Source organism: Scyliorhinus torazame, unplaced genomic scaffold, assembly GCF_047496885.1.
Source record: "Scyliorhinus torazame isolate Kashiwa2021f unplaced genomic scaffold, sScyTor2.1 scaffold_1932, whole genome shotgun sequence".
In the NCBI taxonomy this organism is placed as follows: domain Eukaryota; kingdom Metazoa; phylum Chordata; class Chondrichthyes; order Carcharhiniformes; family Scyliorhinidae; genus Scyliorhinus; species Scyliorhinus torazame.
The window spans coordinates 1-15,899 of NW_027309659.1; the positions used below are offsets into that span (position 1 = coordinate 1).

The window sequence follows — 15,899 nt, forward strand, 5'->3', positions numbered from 1 at the left end:
GGGTCGAGTGTGGGAGGGAGGGCCGAGTGTGGGAGGAGGGTCGAGTGTGGGAAGGAGGGTCGAGTGTGGGAGGGAGGGTCGAGTGTGGGAGGGAGGGCCGAGTGTGGGAGGGAGGGCCGAGTGTGGGAGGGAGGGGCCGAGTGTGGGAGGGAGGGTCGAGTTGTGGGAGGGAGGGCCGAGTGTGGGAGGGAGGGCCGAATGTGGAGGGAGGGCCGAGTGTGGGAGGGAGGGTCGAGTGTGGGAGGGAGGGTCGAGTGTGGGAGGGAGGGTCGAGTGTGGGGAGGGAGGGACGAGTGTGGGAGGGAGGGGCCGAGTGTGGGAGGGAGGGCCGAGTGTGGGAGGGAGGGCCGAGTGTGGGAGGGAGGGTCGAGTGTGGGAGGGAGGGTCGAGTGTGGGAGGGAGGGTCGAGTGTGGGAGGGAGGGTCGAGTGTGGGAGGGAGGGGCCGAGTGTGGGAGGGAGGGCCGAGTGTGGCGAGGGAGGGCCGAGTGTGGGAGGGAGGGCCGAGTGTGGGAGGGAGGGCCGAGTGTGGGGAGGGAGGGCCGAGTGTGGGAGGGAGGGCCGAGTGTGGGAGGAGCGGTCGAGAGTGGCAGGGTGGGGGTCGAGGGGGCCGAGGGTGGCAGGGGTCCAAGGGTGAAGGTGGTGGAGAGTGGCGGGGGGCCGAGGGTGGAGGGGCCTGGGGGTGGAGGGTTGGAGGGGGTGGGGTCAGGGAGAGAAGAGCGAGAGAGAGAGACCAACACGCGAGGTGTTAACAACGCCATTGTCCGCGCTGTCTGCAGCCGGGCCCGCAGTTAGGGTTCGACACCGAGCTCTGTCTCGAGGGAGAGGAGAGGGGGCAGAGAGAGAGAGAGGGAGGGGTGCTGACAGATCGGAAACACACACGTACGGGCCAGCGGGATCTCTGCCCAGCTTCCTCCTGCGTCCCCTCTCATTCTTGGCTTTCTGTTGCTCCGGTCTGCGGGAAAGATTAAAAAAAACACAAGAGTGGATTCTCCGGACCGATCCGGGGGTCAGTGTGGGAACAGGCTGGGAACGTTCCGCCTCCCGAGAACGGGAACGCGATCGAGCTAACCCCTCCCCCTGGGGGCTGTCCGGGAGTGCGGGACATCTCCGAAAAAACCCGACAGCGACATGGATCCCCTCCCCCCTCCGAAATCTCCGTGGGATCTTGCTCTGCGTGATTCAGTGACACCAGCTGTTTCTATCTCCCCCCACCCCCCCCCCCCCCCCCCCCCCCACCACCCCCGGACTCTTTTCTCTAACCCAGTGGCTAAGGGCCTCACCATTGCCTCGGGCCCGTTACCTCAGCAGAGGCCCTAAATGGAGTCTCGGCCTCTCCTGTTCGCAGCCTGTGGAGGAGAGGGCGATGTTGAGCTCGATATCACCTTCCCCCCACCCAGGCCCCCGTCACCCTCTCTCTGTCTGCCTTCCACCTCGCTTCCTGTGGGAGCAAGGGAGAGGAAGAGGTGGGGAGTGGGAAGGAGGGAGGACGGAGAGAGAGGGGGGGGGGGGGGGGGGGGAAGAAGTGGGGCACAGGGAGAGAACGGGTTCACCCTCAAGTTGAATCGCGGAGTGCTTGCCGGCCACGAGGAACCCCGGGCTGAATTTAAAATCTTCACCGCCCCGCCCAGCCAGGGTGGCAATGAACGACCCCCCCTCCCCCCCTCCCCCCTCTCCACCCCCGACGGTCACAGAGAAAGGGAGAGTCAGGCTCCAATCCTGGCCTTGCCGTGGTTCGCCAGGCCTGGGGCCTGTGTCAAGTCCCCTGCTCGCTTTGTTACCCTACATTCCACTGGGCACACAGAAACAGTATAAAATCAACCTCCTTACCTCGCCGTGACCGCTTTCAAAGCTCCCTTGGGCCTGAAAGAATAGGGACAAATAAAAATAATACACACGGTCAAACCGGGGCCTGGTGTGGAAACGCAACCCTGGTGCAGCGCGCAACGTCATCCCACTTACCATCCGAGCGTGGGGTGGACTTTACCTCCCCTTCCCCTCTCCCTCTCGCTCTTCAGATAGGGATGAAAAGTCGGGGGGGGGGGGGGGCGCTCCCAGATCTCTGTGCTCCTCCAATCCCCGGCCTCTTGCAGGGCCCCCCGCCCAAGTGCCATTGGCGGCTATGCCCGCAGATGCCTGGGTCTCCCAAGTTCCTCAATTACCACCCTGAACCTCTACGCCCCATTCTCTCTCTCAAGATGCGCCTCAAAACCGCCCCCCCCCCCCTAATTGGGTCACCAGTCCTTGATATTTTCTTATTAGAACATACAGTGCAGAAGTAGGCCATTCGGCCCATCGAGTCTGCACCGGCCCGCTTAAGCCCTCACTTCCACCCTGTCCCCGTTACCCCCTCCGAACCTTTTTTTTGGACACTACGGGGCAATTTATCACGGCCAGTCCACCTAACCTGCAGGCCTTTTGGACTGTGGGAGGAAACCGGAGCACCTGGAGGAAACCCACGCAGACACGGGGAGGACGTGCAGACTCCGCATAGACAGTGACCCAAGCCCGGGGGGCCTGCAAGAGGCCGGGGATTGGAGGAGCACAGAGCCTCAAAATAAGGGGAAGTAGATTTAGGACTGAGTTTAGGAGGAACTTCTTCACCCAAAGGGTTGTGAATCTATGGAATTCCTTGCCCAGTGAAGCAGTAGAGGCTCCTTCATTAAATGTTTTTAAGATAAAGATAGATAGTTTTTTGAAGAATAAAGGGATTAAGGGTTATGGTGTTCGGGCCGGAAAGTGGAGCTGAGTCCACAAAAGATCAGCCATGATCTCATTGAATGGCGGAGCAGGCTCGAGGGGCCAGATGGCCCACACACACTCATCCCAGCCGCACACACACATTACACTCCCCACACACACTCATCCCAGCCGCACACACACATTACACTCCCCACTCACACTCATCCCAGCCGCACACATACATTACACTCCCCACACACACTCATCCCAGCCGCACACACACATTACACTCCCCGCACACACTCATCCCAGCCGCACACACACATTACACTCCCCACACACACTCACCCCAGCCGCGCACACACATTACACTCCCCACACACACTCATCCCAGCCGCACACACACATTACACTCCCCGCACACACTCATCCCAGCCGCACACCCACATTCCACTCCCCACACACACTCACCCCAGCCGCGCACACACATTACACTCCCCACACACACTCATCCCAGCCGCACACACACATTACACTCCCCGCACACACTCATCCCAGCCGCACACACACATTACACTACCCACACACACTCATCCCAGCCGCACACACACATTACACTCCCCACACACACTCATCCCAGCCACACACACACATTACACTCCCCACACACACTCATCCCAGCCACACACACACATTACACTCCCCACACACACTCATCCCAGCCGCACACACACATTACACTCCCCGCACACACTCATCCCAGCCACACACACACATTACACTCCCCACACACACTCATCCCAGCCGCACACACACATTACACTACCCACACACACCCATCCCAGCCGCGCACACACATTACACTCCCCACACACACTCATCCCAGCCGCACACACACATTACACTCCCCACACACACTCATCCCAGCCGCACACACACATTACACTCCCCGCACACACTCATCCCAGCCGCACACATACATTACACTCCCCACACACACTCATCCCAGCCGCACACACACATTACACTCCCCGCACACACTCACCCCAGCCGCACACACACATTCCACTCCCCACACACACTCATCCCAGCCGCACCCACACATTACACTCCCCGCACACACTCATCCCAGCCGCACACACACATTACACTCCCCACACACACTCATCCCAGCCGCACACACACATTACACTCCCCACACACACTCATCCCAGCCGCACACACACATTACACTCCCCACACACACTCATCCCAGCCGCACAGACACATTACACTCCCCACACACACTCATCCCAGCCGCACACACACATTACACTCCCCACACACACTCACCCCAGCCGCACACACACATTACACTCCCCACACACACTCATCCCAGCCGCACACACACATTACACTCCCCACACACACTCATCCCAGCCGCACACACACATTACACTCCCCACACACACTCATCCCAGCCGCACACACACATTACACTCCCCACACACACTCATCCCAGCCGCACACACACATTACACTCCCCGCACACACTCATCCCAGCCACACACACACATTACACTCCCCACACACACTCATCCCAGCCGCGCACACACATTACACTCCCCACACACACTCATCCCAGCCGCACACACACATTACACTCCCCACACACACTCATCCCACCCGCACACACACATTACACTCCCCACACACACTCATCCCAGCCGCACACACACATTACACTCCCCGCACACACTCATCCCAGCCACACACACACATTACACTCCCCACACACACTCATCCCAGCCACACACACACATTACACTCCCCGCACACACTCATCCCAGCCGCACACACACATTACACTCCCCACACACACTCATCCCAGCCGCACACACACATTACACTCCCCACACACACTCATCCCAGCCGCACACACACATTACACTCCCCGCACACACTCATCCCAGCCGCACACACACATTACACTCCCCACACACACTCACCCCAGCCGCGCACACACATTACACTCCCCACACACACTCATCCCAGCCGCACACACACATTACACTCCCCGCACACACTCATCCCAGCCGCACACACACATTACACTCCCCACACACACTCATCCCAGCCGCACACCCACATTCCACTCCCCACACACACTCACCCCAGCCGCGCACACACATTACACTCCCCACACACACTCATCCCAGCCGCACACACACATTACACTCCCCGCACACACTCATCCCAGCCGCACACACACATTACACTACCCACACACACTCATCCCAGCCGCACACACACATTACACTCCCCACACACACTCATCCCAGCCACACACACACATTACACTCCCCACACACACTCATCCCAGCCACACACACACATTACACTCCCCACACACACTCATCCCAGCCGCACACACACATTACACTCCCCGCACACACTCATCCCAGCCACACACACACATTACACTCCCCACACACACTCATCCCAGCCGCACACACACATTACACTACCCACACACACCCATCCCAGCCGCGCACACACATTACACTCCCCACACACACTCATCCCAGCCGCACACACACATTACACTCCCCACACACACTCATCCCAGCCGCACACACACATTACACTCCCCGCACACACTCATCCCAGCCGCACACATACATTACACTCCCCACACACACTCATCCCAGCCGCACACACACATTACACTCCCCGCACACACTCACCCCAGCCGCACACACACATTCCACTCCCCACACACACTCATCCCAGCCGCACCCACACATTACACTCCCCGCACACACTCATCCCAGCCGCACACACACATTACACTCCCCACACACACTCATCCCAGCCGCACACACACATTACACTCCCCACACACACTCATCCCAGCCGCACACACACATTACACTCCCCACACACACTCATCCCAGCCGCACAGACACATTACACTCCCCACACACACTCATCCCAGCCGCACACACACATTACACTCCCCACACACACTCACCCCAGCCGCACACACACATTACACTCCCCACACACACTCATCCCAGCCGCACACACACATTACACTCCCCACACACACTCATCCCAGCCGCACACACACATTACACTCCCCACACACACTCATCCCAGCCGCACACACACATTACACTCCCCACACACACTCATCCCAGCCGCACACACACATTACACTCCCCGCACACACTCATCCCAGCCACACACACACATTACACTCCCCACACACACTCATCCCAGCCGCGCACACACATTACACTCCCCACACACACTCATCCCAGCCGCACACACACATTACACTCCCCACACACACTCATCCCACCCGCACACACACATTACACTCCCCACACACACTCATCCCAGCCGCACACACACATTACACTCCCCGCACACACTCATCCCAGCCACACACACACATTACACTCCCCACACACACTCATCCCAGCCACACACACACATTACACTCCCCGCACACACTCATCCCAGCCGCACACACACATTACACTCCCCACACACACTCATCCCAGCCGCACACACACATTACACTCCCCACACACACTCATCCCAGCCGCACACACACATTACACTCCCCGCACACACTCATCCCAGCCGCACACACACATTACACTCCCCACACACACTCACCCCAGCCGCGCACACACATTACACTCCCCACACACACTCATCCCAGCCGCACACACACATTACACTCCCCGCACACACTCATCCCAGCCGCACACACACATTACACTCCCCACACACACTCATCCCAGCCGCACACCCACATTCCACTCCCCACACACACTCACCCCAGCCGCGCACACACATTACACTCCCCACACACACTCATCCCAGCCGCACACACACATTACACTCCCCGCACACACTCATCCCAGCCGCACACACACATTACACTACCCACACACACTCATCCCAGCCGCACACACACATTACACTCCCCACACACACTCATCCCAGCCACACACACACATTACACTCCCCACACACACTCATCCCAGCCACACACACACATTACACTCCCCACACACACTCATCCCAGCCGCACACACACATTACACTCCCCGCACACACTCATCCCAGCCACACACACACATTACACTCCCCACACACACTCATCCCAGCCGCACACACACATTACACTACCCACACACACCCATCCCAGCCGCGCACACACATTACACTCCCCACACACACTCATCCCAGCCGCACACACACATTACACTCCCCACACACACTCATCCCAGCCGCACACACACATTACACTCCCCGCACACACTCATCCCAGCCGCACACATACATTACACTCCCCACACACACTCATCCCAGCCGCACACACACATTACACTCCCCGCACACACTCACCCCAGCCGCACACACACATTCCACTCCCCACACACACTCATCCCAGCCGCACCCACACATTACACTCCCCGCACACACTCATCCCAGCCGCACACACACATTACACTCCCCACACACACTCATCCCAGCCGCACACACACATTACACTCCCCACACACACTCATCCCAGCCGCACACACACATTACACTCCCCACACACACTCATCCCAGCCGCACAGACACATTACACTCCCCACACACACTCATCCCAGCCGCACACACACATTACACTCCCCACACACACTCACCCCAGCCGCACACACACATTACACTCCCCACACACACTCATCCCAGCCGCACACACACATTACACTCCCCACACACACTCATCCCAGCCGCACACACACATTACACTCCCCACACACACTCATCCCAGCCGCACACACACATTACACTCCCCACACACACTCATCCCAGCCGCACACACACATTACACTCCCCGCACACACTCATCCCAGCCACACACACACATTACACTCCCCACACACACTCATCCCAGCCGCGCACACACATTACACTCCCCACACACACTCATCCCAGCCGCACACACACATTACACTCCCCACACACACTCATCCCACCCGCACACACACATTACACTCCCCACACACACTCATCCCAGCCGCACACACACATTACACTCCCCGCACACACTCATCCCAGCCACACACACACATTACACTCCCCACACACACTCATCCCAGCCACACACACACATTACACTCCCCGCACACACTCATCCCAGCCGCACACACACATTACACTCCCCACACACACTCATCCCAGCCGCACACACACATTACACTCCCCACACACACTCATCCCAGCCGCACACACACATTACACTCCCCACACACACTCACCCCAGCCGCACACACACATTACACTCCCCACACACACTCATCCCAGCCGCGCACACACATTACACTCCGCACACACACTCATCCCAGCCACACACACACATTACACTCCCCACTCACACTCATCCGAGCCGCACACACACATTACACTCCCCACACACACTCATCCCAGCCGCACACACACATTACACTCCCCGCACACACTCATCCCAGCCGCACACACACATTACACTCCCCACACACACTCATCCCAGCCGCACACACACATTACACTCCCCCCTCACACTCATCCCAGCCGCACACACACATTACACTCCCCACACACACTCCTCCCAGCCGCACACACACATTACACTCCCCACACACACTCATCCCAGCCGCACACACACATTACGCTCCCCACACACACTCATCCCAGCCGCACACACACATTACACTCCCCACACACACTCATCCCAGCCGCACACACACATTATACTCCCCACGCACACTCATCCCAGCCGCACACACACATTACACTCCCCACACACACTCATCCCAGCCGCACAGACACATTACACTCCCCACACACACTCATCCCAGCCGCACACACACATTACACTCCCCACACACACTCATCCCAGCCGCGCACACACATTACACTCCCCACTCACACTCATCCCAGCCGCGCACACACATTACACTCCCCACACACACTCACCCCAGCCGCACACACACATTACACTCCCCACACACACTCATCCCAGCCGCGCACACACATTACACTCCGCACACACACTCATCCCAGCCACACACACACATTACACTCCCCACTCACACTCATCCGAGCCGCACACACACATTACACTCCCCACACACACTCATCCCAGCCGCACACACACATTACACTCCCCGCACACACTCATCCCAGCCGCACACACACATTACACTCCCCACACACACTCATCCCAGCCGCACACACACATTACACTCCCCCCTCACACTCATCCCAGCCGCACACACACATTACACTCCCCACACACACTCCTCCCAGCCGCACACACACATTACACTCCCCACACACACTCATCCCAGCCGCACACACACATTACGCTCCCCACACACACTCATCCCAGCCGCACACACACATTACACTCCCCACACACACTCATCCCAGCCGCACACACACATTATACTCCCCACGCACACTCATCCCAGCCGCACACACACATTACACTCCCCACACACACTCATCCCAGCCGCACAGACACATTACACTCCCCACACACACTCATCCCAGCCGCACACACACATTACACTCCCCACACACACTCATCCCAGCCGCGCACACACATTACACTCCCCACTCACACTCATCCCAGCCGCGCACACACATTACACTCCCCACACACACTCATCCCAGCCGCACACACACATTACACTCCCCACACACACTCATCCCAGCCGCACCCACACATTACACTCCCCACACACACTCATCCCAGCCGCACACACACATTACACTCCCCACACACACTCATCCCAGCCACACACACACATTACACTCCCCACACACACTCATCCCAGCCGCACACACACATTACACTCCCCACACACACTCACGCCAGCCACACACACACATTACACTCCCCGCACAGACTCATCCCAGCCGCGCACACACATTACACTCCCCACTCACACTCATCCCAGCCGCGCACACACATTACACTCCCCACACACACTCATCCCAGCCGCACACACACATTACACTCCCCACACACACTCATCCCAGCCGCACACACACATTACACTCCCCACACACACTCATCCCAGCCGCACACACACATTCCACTCCCCACACAGACTCATCCCAGCCGCACACACACATTACACTCCCCACACACACACTCATCCCAGCCGCACACACACATTACACTCCCCACACACACTCATCCCAGCCGCACACACACATTACACTCCCCACACACACTCATCCCAGCCGCACACACACATTACACTCCCCACACACACTCATCCCAGCCGCACACACACATTACACTCCCCGCACACACTCATCCCAGCCGCACACACACATTACACTCCCCACACACACACTCATCCCAGCCGCACACACACATTACACTCCCCACACACACTCATCCCAGCCGCACACACACATTACACTCCCCGCACACACTCATCCCAGCCGCACACACACATTACACTCCCCGCACACACTCATCCCAGCCGCACACACACATTACACTCCCCACACACACTCATCTCAGCCGCACACACACATTACACTCCCCACACACACTCACCCCAGCCGCACACACACATTACACTCCCCACACACACTCATCCCAGCCGCGCACACACATTACACTCCCCACACACACTCATCCCAGACGCACACACACATTACACTCCCCGCACACACTCATCCCAGCCGCACACACACATTACACTCCCCACACACACTCATCTCAGCCGCACACACACATTACACTCCCCACACACACTCACCCCAGCCGCACACACACATTACACTCCCCACACACACTCATCCCAGCCGCGCACACACATTACACTCCCCACACACACTCATCCCAGCCGCACACACACATTACACTCCCCACTCACACTCATCCCAGCCGCACACACACATTACACTCCCCACACACACTCATCCCAGCCGCACACACACATTACACTCCCCACTCACACTCATCCCAGCCGCACACACACATTACACTCCCCACACACACTCATCCCAGCCGCACACACACATTACACTCCCCGCACACACTCATCCCAGCCGCACACACACATTACACTCCCCACACACACTCATCCCAGCCGCACACACACATTACACTCCCCCCTCACACTCATCCCAGCCGCACACACACATTACACTCCCCACACACACTCCTCCCAGCCGCACACACACATTACACTCCCCACACACACTCATCCCAGCCGCACACACACATTACGCTCCCCACACACACTCATCCCAGCCGCACACACACATTACACTCCCCACACACACTCATCCCAGCCGCACACACACATTATACTCCCCACGCACACTCATCCCAGCCGCACACACACATTACACTCCCCACACACACTCATCCCAGCCGCACAGACACATTACACTCCCCACACACACTCATCCCAGCCGCACACACACATTACACTCCCCACACACACTCATCCCAGCCGCGCACACACATTACACTCCCCACTCACACTCATCCCAGCCGCGCACACACATTACACTCCCCACACACACTCATCCCAGCCGCACACACACATTACACTCCCCACACACACTCATCCCAGCCGCTCACACACATTACACTCCCCACACACACTCATCCCAGCCGCACACACACATTACACTCCCCACACACACTCATCCCAGCCGCACACACACATTACACTCCCCACACACACTCATCCCAGCCGCACCCACACATTACACTCCCCACACACACTCATCCCAGCCGCACACACACATTACACTCCCCACACACACTCATCCCAGCCACACACACACATTACACTCCCCACACACACTCATCCCAGCCGCACACACACATTACACTCCCCACACACACTCACCCCAGCCACACACACACATTACACTCCCCGCACAGACTCATCCCAGCCGCGCACACACATTACACTCCCCACTCACACTCATCCCAGCCGCGCACACACATTACACTCCCCACACACACTCATCCCAGCCGCACACACACATTACACTCCCCACACACACTCATCCCAGCCGCACACACACATTACACTCCCCACACACACTCATCCCAGCCGCACACACACATTACACTCCCCACACACACCCATCCCAGCCGCACACACACATTACACTCCCCACACACACTCATCCCAGCCGCACACACACATTACACTCCCCACACACATTCATCCCAGCCGCACACACACATTCCACTCCCCACACAGACTCATCCCAGCCGCACACACACATTACACTCCCCACACACACACTCATCCCAGCCGCACACACACATTACACTCCCCACACACACTCATCCCAGCCGCACACACACATTACACTCCCCACACACACTCATCCCAGCCGCACACACACATTACACTCCCCACACACACTCATCCCAGCCGCACACACACATTACACTCCCCGCACACACTCATCCCAGCCGCACACACACATTACACTCCCCACACACACACTCATCCCAGCCGCACACACACATTACACTCCCCACACACACTCATCCCAGCCGCACACACACATTACACTCCCCGCACACACTCATCCCAGCCGCACACACACATTACACTCCCCGCACACACTCATCCCAGCCGCACACACACATTACACTCCCCACACACACTCATCCCAGCCGCACACACACATTACACTCCCCGCACACACTCATCCCAGCCGCACACACACATTACACTCCCCGCACACACTCATCCCAGCCGCACGCACACATTACACTCCCCGCACACACTCATCCCAGCCGCACACCCACATTACACTCCCCGCACACACTCATCCCAGCCGCGCACACACATTACACTCCCCACACACACTCATCCCAGCCGCACACACACATTACACTCCCCACACACACTCATCCCAGCCGCACACACACATTACACTCCCCACACACACTCATCCCAGCCGCGCACACACATTACACTCCCCACACACACTCATCCCAGCCGCACACACACATTACACTCCCCACACACACTCATCCCAGCCGCACACACACATTACACTCCCCACACACACTCATCCCAGCCGCACACACACATTACACTCCCCGCACACACTCATCCCAGCCGCACACACACATTACACTCCCCACACACACTCATCCCAGGGGCTTCGAAGTGAATGATCAACCCTGGATCAACGAGGGAGCAAGGGCTCGATGCGCCGGGCGGCCTGCTCCTGCTCCTAGACTCCCCCCCCCCACCCCCACCCCCGCCCCCGGCACCCCCCTAGGTTCTGGGCCGAGGCCTCAATCTTCCCACCTCACCTGCATTCACACCGCCTGTGCTGTACAAAGGACATTTCCACGTAATTCGACGTTTGGTGTCTGACTTGTAAAATCTGCAAAAAGAAGAAACGGGAGTAAACCGGGACGCAGTTTGTCAACGGTTGCAAGGTCGGGTGTTCATTGTTTTAAGGAAATTCGAAGCGGGCAGGACTCGGAGAAGCTCATCGGACCACCGCCCACTTTGACGCCCCCGGACCATTATGTAAGACGCCAATAAACACGAGGGGGTTCGATCCCAGTAACGCACAATGCGTTATTCGAAAATATTCACCAAGGAGCATAGAGTGACAGGGGAGCGTCGTGAACAGGCGCCGGAATGTGGCGACTAGGGGATTTTCACAGCGGCTTCATTGAAGCCTACTTGTGACAATCAGCGATTTTCATTCCATCTCACTGGCTGTGAAGCACTTTGGGACGTCCCGTAGTGCCGGAAGGGGCGGGGAGATTGCAAAGCTGACGTCTGCCTCCGGCGAATGTGCGTTTGACCGCTGCAGCCACGTTTTAAAATGAAATTCTGGTTCGAAAGGTTGGGAGCCGGGGAAGCAATGGGATGTCGTTCTGATTACGGGGATTCCCTGTGGAGTTTTTAAATAAGATATTCGTTCATGGGATGTGGCCGTCGCTGGCTGGGCCAGCAGTTATTGCCCGTCCCCGAGGACACTTAGGAGTCAAACATGTTGCTATGGATCTGGTGTCACGCGTAGGCCAGACCGGATAAGGACGGCAGATTTCATTCCCTGAACCAGATGGGTTTTTACGACAATTGACAATGGTTTCGTGGCCACCTTTTCGACTTTTAATTCCAGATTTTTAATGAATTCAAATTTCACCATCTACCACCGCGGGACGCGAACCCAGGTCACCAGGGCATGACTTTGGGTCTCTGGATAACCAGTCCAGTGACAATATCACTGCCTTAATTAAGCTTCAACTCGGTAAGCTGCTGTCGTTGCCGGGCGGGGCGAAGCCACAGAGGCACTTTTGCAGAAGGCAGTTCGGCTCTGAGCTGAATGAAGCTGTGTCCAGAAGTCAAGCAGTTTCCCCCTTCCTGCAGTTCAGTAATAAGAGAATAACGGTCTTTCAAGCAGTGCAGACGTGTCTGAGGACAAGGGGGAAGGTGAAACAAGCCGAGAAGCATCTTGTGAAGAAATGCCAGCGTTTCTGCATGGGTCTGACAGGAGTCAGATCTTATCTTTCAAGCAGTGTCAAGCGATCTCTCCTTCTCAAAGAACATCTCCGGAGAACAGGTATTGCCGAGTGCTAACTGTGTTTAAAAGTGGATTGAGAGCTGAGGTGGTTCCTCGTGTTGTTTGCGTGGGAATAAAGATAGCAGTTAAGGGTATTGTATTCACTGAGGGGGGGGTTACCTGCATGAGGACGGAGTCGGTGGCAGTCGGGACACACTGGAGTTGCTCGTCGTTGCAGCAGCCCGAACACCGGGTCAGCAGGACGCAGGACGGGACGAAGATGTACTCGACCTCGTTGGGGTACTCGCTGCTGATGGCGACGAGGGTCTCGCGGGTCTGGCAGACGGAGCGCCAGTACACGTCCATCCAGGTCATCGCTGCCCAAAAGGACAGGCAAAAAAAATAACAGGACAAACGCTGATCAGTCCCTGCGGCTTGCGACTGGCGTCACCCCCATGCCCCGCTCCCAAACCCTCCCCCTCCCTGGGGGCTCTGACCTTCCATCACCCACACTCTCACTCCCAGGTATCTGTTATTCTATATATAAACCACCCTGAACCCCTCGATTAGATTCCAGTCTGTAACTCACTCCCGGGTATCTGTTATTCTATATATAAACCACCCTGAACCCCTCGATTAGATTCCAGTCTGTAACTCACTCCCGGGTATCTGTTATTCTATATATAAACCTCCCCGAACCCCTCGATTAGATTCCAGTCTGTAACTCACTCCCGGGTATCTGTTATTCTATATATAAACCACCCCGAACCCCTCGATTAGATTCCAGTCTGTAACTCACTCCCGGGTATCTGTTATTCTATATATAAACCACCCCGAACACCTCGATTAGATTCCAGTCTGTAACTCACTCCCAGGTATCTGTTATTCTATATATAAACCACCCTGAACCCCTCGATTAGATTCCAGTCTGTAACTCACTCCCGGGTATCTGTTATTCTATATATAAATCACCCCGAACCCCTCGATTAGATTCCAGTCTGTAACTCACTCCCGGGTATCTGTTATTCTATATATAAACCACCCCGAACCCCTCGATTAGATTCCAGTCTGTAACTCACTCCCGGGCATCTGTTATTCTATATATAAACCACCCTGAACCCTTCGATTAGATTCCAGTCTGTAACTCACTCCCGGGTATCTGTTATTCTATATATAAACCATCCCGATCCCCTCGATTAGATTCCAGTCTGTAACTCTCTCCCGGGCATCTGTTATTCTATATATAAACCACCCTGAACCCCTCGATTAGATTCCAGTCTGTAACTCACTCCCGGGTATATGTTATTCTGTATATAAACCACTCCGAACCTCTCGATTAGATTCCAGTCTGTAACTCACTCCCGGGTATCTGTTATTCTATATATAAACCACCCCGAACCCCTCGGTTAGATTCCAGTCTGTAACTCACTCCCGGGTATCTGTTATTCTATATATAAACCACCCCGAATCCCTCGATTAGATTCCAGTCTGTAACTCACTCCCAGGTATCTGTTATTCTATATATAAACCACCCTGAACACCTCGATTAGATTCCAGTCTGTAACTCACTCCCTGGTATCTGTTATTCTATATATAAACCACCCTGAACTCCTCGATTAGATTTCAGTCTGTAACTCACTCCCAGGTATCT

The 15,899-nt window shown here is 56.5% G+C and overlaps 1 protein-coding gene across 1 annotated transcript; it reads right to left on the reverse strand.

Annotated features, from left to right (window-relative positions):
* Positions 1-884: 884 nt before the first annotated feature.
* Positions 885-14,623, reverse strand: LOC140407744 (vascular endothelial growth factor A-like; the record flags this gene model as incomplete). Its single annotated transcript, XM_072495032.1, has 4 exons — positions 14,429-14,623; positions 13,041-13,114; positions 1,829-1,861; positions 885-953 (listed from the first exon to the last, which is right to left on the reverse strand). Coding segments are annotated over exons 1-4 (371 nt in total), but the record flags the coding sequence as incomplete, so codon positions are not given.
* Between the last annotated feature and the right edge of the window lie 1,276 nt (positions 14,624-15,899).